General features: G+C 45.4%; 1 protein-coding gene across 1 annotated transcript in view; it reads right to left on the minus strand.

Moving 5' to 3' along the window:
* Window positions 1-12121, minus strand: part of SF3A1 (splicing factor 3a subunit 1) — a 27188-nt gene continuing 15067 nt past the window's right edge. Inside the window, exons 5-16 of the mRNA XM_030582471.1 lie at window positions 11840-11914; window positions 10074-10224; window positions 9293-9486; window positions 7413-7530; window positions 7107-7292; window positions 6415-6536; window positions 6010-6252; window positions 4083-4293; window positions 3221-3372; window positions 2189-2290; window positions 1885-1956; window positions 1-774 (exon numbers count right to left, since the gene is read on the minus strand). Coding sequence (XP_030438331.1) covers window positions 673-774; window positions 1885-1956; window positions 2189-2290; window positions 3221-3372; window positions 4083-4293; window positions 6010-6252; window positions 6415-6536; window positions 7107-7292; window positions 7413-7530; window positions 9293-9486; window positions 10074-10224; window positions 11840-11914 — 1728 coding nt within the window. The 3' untranslated portion in view covers window positions 1-672. The remainder of the gene's footprint in view (window positions 775-1884; window positions 1957-2188; window positions 2291-3220; window positions 3373-4082; window positions 4294-6009; window positions 6253-6414; window positions 6537-7106; window positions 7293-7412; window positions 7531-9292; window positions 9487-10073; window positions 10225-11839; window positions 11915-12121) is intronic.

Genomic DNA, 12121 nt, shown 5'->3' on the forward strand with positions numbered 1-12121 from the left:
AGTTTCCCCACTGAGATTAGAATTTTATTAAAACAAGTCACATACTGTACAGGATGATCAGAAACAATCTCAGGGCCTCTATCAATACCAGCAGCAAGGTCCAGTTATTCCAAAGAAGGATAAAATCCAAAGACAATCACTGCAGGAGATTCTTACATGTACATTTCACAGAGAAGGAGCAGGGGGTTTATTATACTAAATAAAGGAGTTCTCGATTACAAAAAAGGCTAAGTGAAAAGGCTAACATTTTAGTCAGACAGGCGATATTCCCTGTGTCGTAACAAACCCGGATGCAAAATGAAGATGGATTTTAAAAGTCCAATCTGGACAAGATCTCACTTGAAATGCTGCCACTGCTGCTATAGGGAATTAAATGAAAATAGTCGTAATTAAGAACAGCAATCTAGCAAAGTGTCACAAGAGCTGTGAAATTACACGCAAGGTCACAACGTTTAAATGGCTTTGTCTGGGCAATATGCATTCTCTCCTGCCCTGTAACTGTCTGATTTTCGGACTAAGGGCCAAAACACAGTCAATAGCTCCGAAGTGGGGATTAGTCAGTATCGCAAGTTGATGTTTCAGCTTGTCACAGTGTCTCCAGAAGCTGCAGGATTCTAGTTGTTGGGTTCACACACATGGCAGAGCATCCAACAGTTGTAGGCACCCTGACTCCTACTTCTTCCTGCCTCCTCTTTCTTTGAGTGCCAAGTGAATCACAGAACCACTTATCACGTTGTAATAAGCCAGAGAATTGGAGTCCTTGATGAAAATGCCCTGCAAGAAACAACAGGAGGACTCAGTGCTCCCTCCAGAAAGATTCGACAATCTGGGCAATCAGGAAGTTTACTACCAAACTAGGAGAGACCCAGGGTGGTTTGGTGTACAGAGGAGAGATCTCCCAGAGAGAAAGATGATGTGGAGGAGCTGGGTAATAAGAGTTGGGTTTCAGTGCTGTCACAGGATTTCCACATTGCAGCCAGAGTGCAGAGACAAGTGTTTACTCTTTTTCAGGGGGGAAGTTTAACAGACTTAGGTTTTTCCCCAAAGTGAGTTCTTTGAAAGGTTAGAGCAGAAATATTACTGGAAGCTAGATATTGTGTGTGAGAGAGAATACATATCTGCCATTATAAAAGAAAGGAGTTTTTGTTTTATTTCCCCCTCTTTTTTAAATAGCTCTACAACCTTGGCAGGAAAGGCTGAAATTTGGCAGGGATATGTTCCTTTTGGTGTTCTAGTAAAAGTCTCTCTAGAGTTGGCTGGGTTACGATGGCTTTAAAATCCTACTGCATGCATGATTACACTTCGTAGTAGCAGTGTTGTTGTTGTTTTTTTTAAAGTGTCTGAATATTTTGATGTTCTGCACATACATGTGCAGGAGTTGTGGAATTTCATGGGCACACCCTGTAAATCAACATGTATATGGTCTTTGGAGTAAAGATTAGAAAGCAAAGGGACACAGTCTCATTCAGTGCACACAAGAATACACTCAAAGCAGCAGGGCTCTGAAGAAGCTACTTCAGTGGTACAGTGTTCAACCCCAACACACACGGAGGGCTCAAATCAGATGAGTTATACCAGTGTAAATTTACAGAAAGCCCATTGGCTTCAACAGATTTATACTGCAGTGGTGACAAGATAAGAGTGAATCCACAGAATCACTCTCATTCACTGTCTGCCATCCAGCCTGTGCACTGAATGGGGAAGGGCCTCTGCACAAAGTGGGTGTGATGTAATTAAAGACTGCCCTGCACTGCATGCACACAAGAGGCAGAGTGAGGCAGCTCTCAGGGCCTTGCAATTTTTTTAAACAATTTTTTTCTGTATGGAAGAGTGCAGGTAAGTGACAAGGCAGCATCTGAAGGGTTAACACTGTCACATACTCACCTCATACTGCAGCTTCTGTTTCCCTGCTGGCATCCCTGTGGCCTCGTGGATCTTAACCTTTATTACAGAGACCTAAAAACAAGCAGGAGAGAGCTCAGTCCCTCCAGCGTCCAGGGCAGGGCAGGGCAGGGCACGGCACAAGTAGCCAGCTCCACCCACTCCCATCCCCCGCAACTATACACAGTTGCAATGTGAGGAGAGTCCAGAGTTTACAGTCCCAGCCAGGCAGTTTAGATGCTGTCCTGCCAGCAATCACACAGCAATGGAATAGCAGGAGTTAAGGCCAGGTTAACAAGTCACATACCTGATCGGAGAGTGGAAGGGTGAACACCAGCACCTGGCCATTCAGTTTCCATTCAGTCTTGTCCTGCATGTTGGGAACCTGAACTTTAACTGTGACTGGACCCTAGGAAAAAAATTAAATGTAGTTACACACACAGATGGTCCTCAGTGCATACAGACAGATGTGGTGACAAGAGGCAACCACTTTGCTGTTCCTTTGGGTGCCGCCAACTTGCACCTTTCAATTCCCTGTTACTAGGGAGTCAACATGAATGTGTTTTATTTGCTTCATTACTCTTACTTGGCAAGTCATTTTGTCAAAAGTTAGTTAAGAGTTCTGGCTCCCACCCCTCTCCCAACTATTCCTTATTAACTTCTGGCTGTTCATTTGGTGGTTTGACTCTAGTGACATGGGGAACACTACCTTCTACAATCAGGATTAACTGTACTGTATGCATGCATACAGCATTTATCACAAAGGGCCCCTATTATGCTGTACAAGTACAGGACAATAATATTCACTACCCTGAAGAATTTACAACTCAGTTTCAGAGAAGATGCAGTGAGTGACAGACATGGGGAAGGAATTCTAACTCAGTTTAATATCCAAGTCACCCTTGATCTGGGGACACTTCCTTGTAGGGAAATGGACACACTTTAACAGGTCTTTACCGTGTGTGTTAACTGGAGAACTACTAAAAGCTACTCTGCATACTTAGCCTTTCCTTAAGACTGACTTCCCCATGCTGCCCTTCTCTCTGGGAGAGGAAGTCCTAAGTTTTTTTTATACAGTCATACAACTTTCCAGGTAAATTTAAATTAACTCAATTGCTCTAGGGAGAGTGACAGGAAGGAGCTACTTCAGAGATGCAGAGTCAATTTCTCATGGGGCACTTGTGCCTGGCCAGCTGCCCTCCTATATGTCCGTCCATTGATTCAGGTACCATTTCAGAGGAGATGGCCTCTTTTGGGGAGAGACTGAATACTTCAGTGTGGTCAGAGTTCCCAGCACTGCACAACACTGTTGGACTGTGATGCTACTCAAATTATATACCTTGTTTCTGCGCAGGAACTCCTCCTCTGGCATCAGGCTGTCCTCACTTTTTGGTTTCTTAGACACAGGTTCATCCTCCATGGGTGGTGGGGGGTGAGGAGGCATTGGTGCTGGGGCAGGGACTGGAGCCACAGGAGGGGCTGGGACAAATGCTGAAATAGGAGGGGCAAAACGGCTACATATACACCTACACATGACATTCAACAACAGTTCCCTTAATACATTTCTGCAGTAGGCTGGCTTGAAGCTACTAAAGGCCTTCCCATGTGGGGAAAGAGACAGGGGCAGCCAATAAACAGCACACAATTTTTGTGGCTCATGTGGTCACACACGTCAACAGGAGGACAGATCTCAATGTACAGTTGTTTGAAAGGTACTCTGGTATGTACTGCAGTAATTACAGTGTTGTAGCTGTGTCAGTCCAAGGATATGAGAGAGAGAGAAGGTGCGTAAGAGAATATCTTGTATTGGACCAACTTCAGTTGGTGAGAGAGACGAGTTTATACAGAGCTCTTTTTTCGGTCTGACCTAAAGAAGAGTCTGTGTAAGCTTGACAGCTCGTCTCTCTCACCAACAGAAGTTGGTCCAATATAAGATATGACCTCCCTCACCTTGCCTGCAGTAAGAGGCAGTTACAACAGCCATTATTCACTCAGCAATAGCTCACCCACAGGACTGGAAGTTAGAACTGATTTTAATGACAAGAAATGCAGGCCAGGACACTTGGGTCTATCTGACTCATTCAGAAAGTGCCAAAGAGCTTTAATTTTCACTGGGATGGCCCATTAGAGAGGGAGGGCAGGGATATTCATAAAGCATCTTCCAGGAGCAATTATGCTGAAAAATTATTCAACTCACTGACCTGTTGGTACTATCATGGGAGGCGGGCGAGGGGCCATCATGGGGGGACCAGATGGCGGCATCGGGACAACATTGATGCGTGGGGCATGTATTATTGGTGGCATGGGGGCTGCGATGACAGAGCCTGGGGGTATACGGACCACAGAAGTCATAGGGGGACGAGGCATGACAGGAACTGCAGAAACAACAGTGGTGCGAACAGGAGGCGGCATCTAGAAAGAAGACATTTATTACCAAGTGCAGCTGCAGCCACTCTGGGGCCATGGCTACACTTACAGTTCTGCAGCGCTGGTAGTTACAGCTGTGTTCGTACAGCTGTGTAGGGCCAGCGCTGCAGTGTGGCCACTGACAGATACCAGCGCTGCAGTGTGGCCACATTTGCAGCGCTGTTGGGAGTGGTGCATTGTGGGCAGCTATCCCAGCATTCAAGTGGCTGCAACGTGCTTTTCAAAAGAGGTGGGGTGGGGTGGAATGTGACAGGGAGCCTGGAGGAGACAGACAGACAATGGATTTTTGGAGTTGACACTGTTCTCAGCTCCCTGCCTTGCAAGTTCTAAGGACTTGAAGACACACAGTGCCTAGCTTCAATCATTTTAAAAGTTCTGACCCCCTTCCCCCACTCCTCTCTCATTCACTAAACGCAAATTATGTACTGCTAAATACCCATCAGACCAGATAAGCAACTGCTCAACACGGACTTCCCCCCCCCCCCCCCCTCCCCCCCCCCCCCATGTGAGAGTGCTGTTTCTCTCTTCAAGCAAACAGCTGTGAACATTCCAAAGTAATTCCCCTGCCGGCCTCCTCTAGTTCAGCAAACAGGAGCTGTGTTTGTTTTTTAAATAAGCAGTTTGGCTGAACTCCGAGCTCTCCCTTTCTTCCGGTTTGTTGTGGACAGGAATTCTGGGATACCTCCTTATACCCCGGAGGTCAATAAAAGCGCTGGTGGGGTCCACACTTGCTGACCAGCGCTGGATCACCAGCGCTGCAATCGCTACACCCGAGGCTCGACCGGGTGTACAGCCAGCGCGGCAACCAGGGAGTTGCAGCGCTGGCCGTGCTTTGCAAGTGTGGCCACATTCTAAGTTGCAGCGCTGTAACCCCCTCACCAGCGCTGCAACTCTCTAGTGTAGCCATGGCCTGGGATTCAGTCTCTTATATTGTTCAAAAGGGCTGATCAACAGCTGAAGAGGGTCACATTCTGAATCTTTTGGCTGGTCATATTTAGGAATATAAGCGTAGGTGGTTGGGGGTATGTGTACTTCTAGTTGCTACTGCCATTCTTCCAAATTCCCAGGAAGTCTGGGATTGGGTGTAAAAGCCTCAGTAGTAGCAAAAGCCAGTAGTTACTTCCCCCCATCCTCAGGAGCCACATTGCACAGCCATTAAAAACAAACAAACACAAAGTAGTCTCAGAGACAGAAGCTCTTTGAACAGAGCCACATGAGCAGAGTGCTGCCGACCTCAAAATTTAGGACAACTTCAGTGGGGCTGACTGAGTGAGCTGCACACTGTTATTACCATTTCTTGTGCCTACGCCTCTGCCTATGATTGCAACTTTCACTTCCCACCTTGGCTTTCAGCCTTTTATCTAGTTCACCTTCCTGTCCCTCTGAGCGCCTCCCCAGCCCACATTTCCTTCCTCTCTGATTTGTCACTGTCTGAATTTCTCTCCTCTCCAGTTAGACATCTCTTTACAATACCTCAGCTGCTGGAAAACTCCTTCATAAGGTATTTTCCATTTCTAATATATTTTAAACTTACTTCTAGGATCAATTTTATCATTTAGAGCTAATTTGGCAAAGTGAGCTCTTAATATGCTAATCCCGTTTCCAAGCAGCACTCTACCATGACCCATTTCAGCAGCAGTAAAACCTACTTCCAGTTCAGCATCAAAGCAGCTGTTTGTCTTTGTCAGTAAAAATGCTTACCGATGGAGGGCGTGGCACAGATGCGATTGGGGGAGCATTAGATGGGGGATTTGATGCTGCAGAGGGAGGTGGAGGCTGGGGCATCTCATTGGGCTTGCTGGGACCAATCTTCTCCTTGCTGTCATCTTCTGGCACCAGCCCCTTGGCCTTATGGATAGCCTCAATTTGCTCTTGCAGGGTGATATTGGCCTGAGCAGCCTGCTGTGTGCGGGCCATGCTGCCAGAGTGGCCATCCCAGGTCACCTGGAAAAAGACAATCAGAAGAACATATCAGACTGTCAAAACTCTGATCAGATTAGCAGATAAGTGAGGGCTGCTGTTTCACAGCAACAAGTCCCTGGAGACTCCCATTCCTACAGGTTAAGGACAGCGGGCGGCGAGGTTACAGCAGGGTTTACACCGCACCTTTTCCTCTGGTTTCTGGATCTCCTCTTCTCCAATCTTTTTACCGATAGCAGTCTCTTCCACACCAAAGATATCGGTACGACGCTCAGCCAGCTGTTTCAAGCTGCTCTCAATATCTAAACCTGAAGACAGGCAGAGATAGAGGAAAAAAAGACAGACATTTTCTCTCATATGACAAAATAGAACAAGATGACTCAGTCCTGCTTAATTCTCTAATCCAGTGGTTCTCAACAATTTACCACTGTGGATCTCATATGCAGCTGCATGTGTGCTATGTGGGCCGCATCCACACAATATATATACTACCTGTATGGCCCCGAGAATGTCACGTGGGCCGCATTTGTGTGCTGATGGGCTGCAAGAGGCCCACAGCCACAGGTTGAGAACCACTGCTCTAATCCCTTGTTTCACAGAATATTTTTGGTACCAATGGGTCCAATATCACTGTTACTGAAGAATGATCTCCAGTTAATATGGTGGGTGCAGAACATTGTTTACAGGAAAGCTTCAGTGTTCTTGATGGCTACCAGAATATGTATACTAAACGAGCACAGTACACAAATCAGCATTTCAAGATATGTCAAAGTTCCAATTGATACAGATCAGTTTGACATGATTAAATTAGATTTAAACTATACACTGGGTTTTTAAATGAGTATCTCTTGGAGTCTTGTGAGAGGCATCAGACTAACCTGGGGCATAGACCTCGTCATCACTCTGTTTCTCACGGATAGACCGATCCCGCTGCTCCAGCCAGCGGGGATCCAGAAGGCCAATTCGCATGTGTTCTTGCATTTTACTGGCAGGAATCTTCTCTCCAGTGATGGGAGACACAAGATATTCGTCTGGTGCTGGTGCTGGTGGTAATGGCTTGGAGGCTGAAAGAACAAACCACATTGTTAAAAATGCTTCTAAGATGTGCAGTCAAGTCAGGCAAGGTCTTGGGTGACTATTCAGTAAGAAATTAAATTGCTCATTGTCACCAAACTCCAGTTTACCTTTGGGATCATAGTCTTTCCGCACAATGACCTGATCTGGAGTTGGAGGAAGAGGTGGTGGCATTGGGGTCTCTGGAGGAGGTGGAACTTTCTGACTCTCATCCTCGTCATCTGAGCCCTTAAATTAAAACAATGCTTACAAGTTATTAACAGCAGATCAAATATCTTCGAACACAGAATATGCAGCAACCGCACTGAAAGTCATATAGGGCAAAAATCTATGCATCAAGTGAACAGGGCTTATGCAGTCACTCCACAACTGAAACAATCTTGGCTCTAGAGTACACATTACAGAAGTGAAACAGGCTCTCTCATTTTTCACTTGTTGACAGTTTCTCCATGGGAAATCTCAAGCCCCTTAAAATATCTTTATTAGCAGGTTGTGTCATGGGACCCCACCTCATTCAGAAAAAAGGAAGTGTCAGAGATAAATACACTGCAATCAAGCACTATGTATCTACAGAGATTTTTAAAATAGCAGCAAGGGTGCCAGCACTAGTGTTGCTATAATTTAAGGAAAGTGGACAGTCTAATTCAGGGGTAGGCAACCTATGGCATGGATGCCGAAGGCGGCATGCAAGCTGATTTTCAGTGGCACTCACACTGCCCAGGTCCTGGCCACCAGTCCAGGGGGCTCTGCATTTTAATTTAATTTTAAATGAAGCTTCTTAAACATTCTGAAACCTTATTTACTTTACATACAACAACAGTTTAATTATATATTATAGATGTATAGAAAGAGAGACCTTCTAAAAAAGGTTTAAAATGCATTATTGGCACATGAAACCTTAAATTAAAGTGAATAAATGAAGACTTGGCACACCACTTCTGAAAGGTTGCTGATCCCTGGTCTAATTATTGCTGAAAGAGGGAACCAGGTAGCCCATTTCTCTCTAAATAACTGCATCTCTAATTTTTAGTTCTAGAATCAAGGGGCTATGGTTTACCATAGCTAGGGCCCTACCAAATTCACAATCCATTTTAGTCAATTTCACAGTCATAAGATTTTTTTAAAAAATCATAAATTTCATGATTTCAGCTATTTAAATCTGAAATTTCACAGAGTTGTAATTGTATGAGTCCTGACACAAAAAGGAGTTGTGGGGTGGGTGGGTCACAAGGTTATTGTGGAGGGGGTTGCAGTACTGCTAACCTTACTTCTAAGCAGCTGCTGGTGGCAGCGCTGCCTTCAGAGCTGGGCAGCGGCGGCTGCTGGCCAGGATCCCAGCTGTGAAGGCAGAGTCACCACCAGCAGCGGCGCAGAAGTAAGATGGACTGGTACGGTATTGCCAACCTTACTTCTGCACTGCTGCTGGTGGGACACTGCCTTCAGAGCTGGGTGCCCAGCTCTGATGGCAGTGCAGAAGTAAGAGTGGCAATACTGAGACACCTCTAAAACAATCTTGTGATCCCCTCTGCAGCTCCCTTTTGAGACAGGACCTACAATTTGAGAAATGCTGGTCTCCCCCAAGAAGTCTATATAGTATAAGGTAAAAGCATACAAACAACCAGATTTCAAGGCGGGGAGGACGGGGGCAGCAATTTCACAGTCCCTGATGCATTTTTCATGACTGTGAATTTGGTAGGGCCCTAACCATAGCCCTTTCTCATCTCTTCTCCCATAAGGCAGCTAAGTTAGTAATTTGAGAACAACTAACATCTCGGGGGCTTCTGAATGCATCAACTGTGCAATGAAAAGTGATCTATTTAATAGGACAATCTTTTAGGTTTTCTCTACAGCAACTTTCCTTATGCAAAAGGATAACAGTCATTGAACACCAAGAAGCACAGGGATGCTATGAAGTGAGAGCTTGCAGCACCCCATAAGCCACATTAAAGTACTATCAATGAAAGTATCCTTTATCACACCAGCTACTTACCTCATCCATATCCTGCACTTGTGTGTCTTGGTCTAGTTGAGATGGGGTCTCCTCTGTCTTCTCTTGCTTTTCATCTTCTTCATCTGACTCCACCTCCATCTCCACTTCCTCACTTTCACCAAACTTCTCATAGCGCTCCTGGATCAGAATGCGAGCCCCCAGCTCCTCAGGAGTGGTGGGAGGAGGGAAGTTCCCTGCAACAAAGAAAAAAGCAAACATGAGGGCTTCTTTAGCACTAGTAATTGCTCAAGATGCAGACACAGGCACCAGTCCCCTTTCACGAAACTAACTTGGGAGGTGGGGGGAGGGGAAAATCAGACTGTTGTACTGATGGGCTCATGGGAGCAAAGGCATATAGAAGGGAAAGGCTAGGGATAAGACTGGTCTGAACGCCCACATGAAGATATGTGATAACACAAACTGAAGGCAGCAAAGGAAGGGAAGCAGCTACCACCACAATGGGGCGCTAATGCAGCAACAGAGTTCGGGGGTCTTGGTTTTCAGTGGAACAGTCGATAACACCGTAAGCTGCTAGTCACAAAGAAAGCAGTACCAATTAAGCATCACTGATATCACTAACTGCAGAAGAAACAGGACCTGAACTCAGCAGATATAAAGTTTATCAGTTCATATTTTAAAAGGGACATCATATGCTTCTACCTTGCACCCATCTAATATTTTTTATTTACAGCATTTTCCAGCAGCTCTCAAGGGGCACATATCATTCCCACTAAACACAGAACCTGAGTCACAGAGCGGTTATGTCACTTAGTTTTCCTACCTTGCTCATTGGGCTGGAAGTCCACTGTTTCCACAACTACAAAGTCATGCCAATCAATCTGGGCATAAGCAACACGTTCCTTCTCCTTCTCCTCCTCTTCCTTCTTCCTCTCTCGTTCCTGGAACTTGGCCCACTCCACCCTGTAGCACACCTGCACAAGGAGGCATAAAGCACTGAGTCACAGAAGTGGGAAGCATATCTCAGTATACAAAGGAGAACCCATTAGGAACCATAAAACAAGTCACAATCCCCACAGGTGTTCACCTCTAATCTCCAAAATATGTAAGACCCAATACAGTCAGTGCCTCCAGGGCAGCCACGTGGGCACCCCTTGAAAGTCAGTTAATTCAAAATTTAGAAATTGAGTTTGATCCTGCAGCAACCAGGCAAAACTCCCACTGCCTTCAAGGAGTGGTTTGCTTGAGTATGGGCTGCAGGTCTGGCACTGTGCGGCTGTCAAACTTTTTAGATTAATAATAGTGAGAATTCCAAAAGACAGATCTCAAATCCTGACAGAGTAACACCTGGAACTGCTTGATATACTTCTCATAAACATGCAGTCATGTTCCAAACTGCAAATATAGTCTGCTAGAGGAAAACCTTAATTCTCAAAGTTCTGAGGTACTGTATATTAAGAAACCGACTAACAGACTTGCCTATGGAGTAGCAACTGAGATCTTAGATTGTAAGCTCTTTGGGATGGGAAAATGCTTTTTGCAGTAAAGCTTCATGAAGATATTATTCCTGGGTGAATTCTGCACCACTGCACAATTTTGCAGATATTCATGTTGTGCGTGCAGAATTTTTCTCCCCCATCCCCACAGAAATGGGCTGCAGAGATGTTGGCCGCCAGTGGGGGTAGCTGGACCTGGCTGAGACCAGCTTGCAAATGAAAGACAAGGCTGGGGGAATGGGGAAGGAACTGGAGGATTCCCAGAAGTGGAAATTCCCAGCACACTCTGAAGGAAGGAGATGGCAGCATGCAGGAAACTCAATGAAAGTCCAGGACCCCGCACCAGGCTGTTTCTCCCTCTGGATCCCTAGGCTCTAGCAGGGTAGAGGGTGTGAGTATCTGGGCCAGCAGGTGGCCCACAGCTGGACTCTGGGGGGGGAATAGAGCTTGAGAATATCTGGGCCGGTGGGTGGGGGATAGAGGGCAAGTGTCTGGGCCAGGGCGCCCCTTGGCCGGACTTGGGGTGGGGGTGGGAGGAGAATTTCTGGCCCCTTGGCTGAGTTCTAGGAGGGTGGAGGCAGAGAAAGAGGAACTGGGGTTTGTTTAACTCTTTACTCCTGGGGAAATTTGTGTATGTGTCTGTATTGTTACAGACATACTTGCTGACAGGTATTTTGAAATAAAATTATCAAAATAATTGAAACTAATGTAATTATATATAGTGTTATTTTTACAAATGAAAATTTGTAGAATTTTTAAAGATTGTGCACAGAATTTTAATTTTTTTGGCGCAGAATTCCCCCAGGACCAAGATATAAAGCCTGCTACACAAGTGGTTGATCAGACTGGCTTATTTTCCCATGGTTGGAAAACAGTTTGAAATGCCCAGTTCCCACACTTTGTTCTCGTTGTGCTTACACGTGATGTCAATAATTAGAAAGATGCTGAGCTCAAAACCAGAAATAATTCAGAACAAGACAAGACTGAAATGCTTCCAGGGCTTTGGAGCTGTGCTCCAGGCAAAAACCTGCAGCTCCACTGCTCCAAAGCCCTGAATGCTTCTGTAGTTTTATGGAAATTAGTCACAAGTTACCTGATCCAGGACTTCTCTAGGGTTTTCAGCCTCCTTCTTGAGTTTGATAAGTAAGCCTTTAGGCGGGATCAAGATCTGAAACACATTTTCAGGAAATCACTGATGACTATCATACAAATTGGTTCATAATTAAGGAAGCTGTCCTAATTATCTTGTTTCTACACCAGACAAAAATGAATCTTATGACTGGATCCCCGGAAGCTAAGCTCCATTTCTCCTGTTACCCTATTTTTAGCTATCATCACTACTCAGATATAGTATTCTCTCACACTGCCATGTCAC

This window comes from Gopherus evgoodei, chromosome 13, assembly GCF_007399415.2.
Source record: "Gopherus evgoodei ecotype Sinaloan lineage chromosome 13, rGopEvg1_v1.p, whole genome shotgun sequence".
NCBI classification, from domain to species: Eukaryota; Metazoa; Chordata; order Testudines; family Testudinidae; genus Gopherus; species Gopherus evgoodei.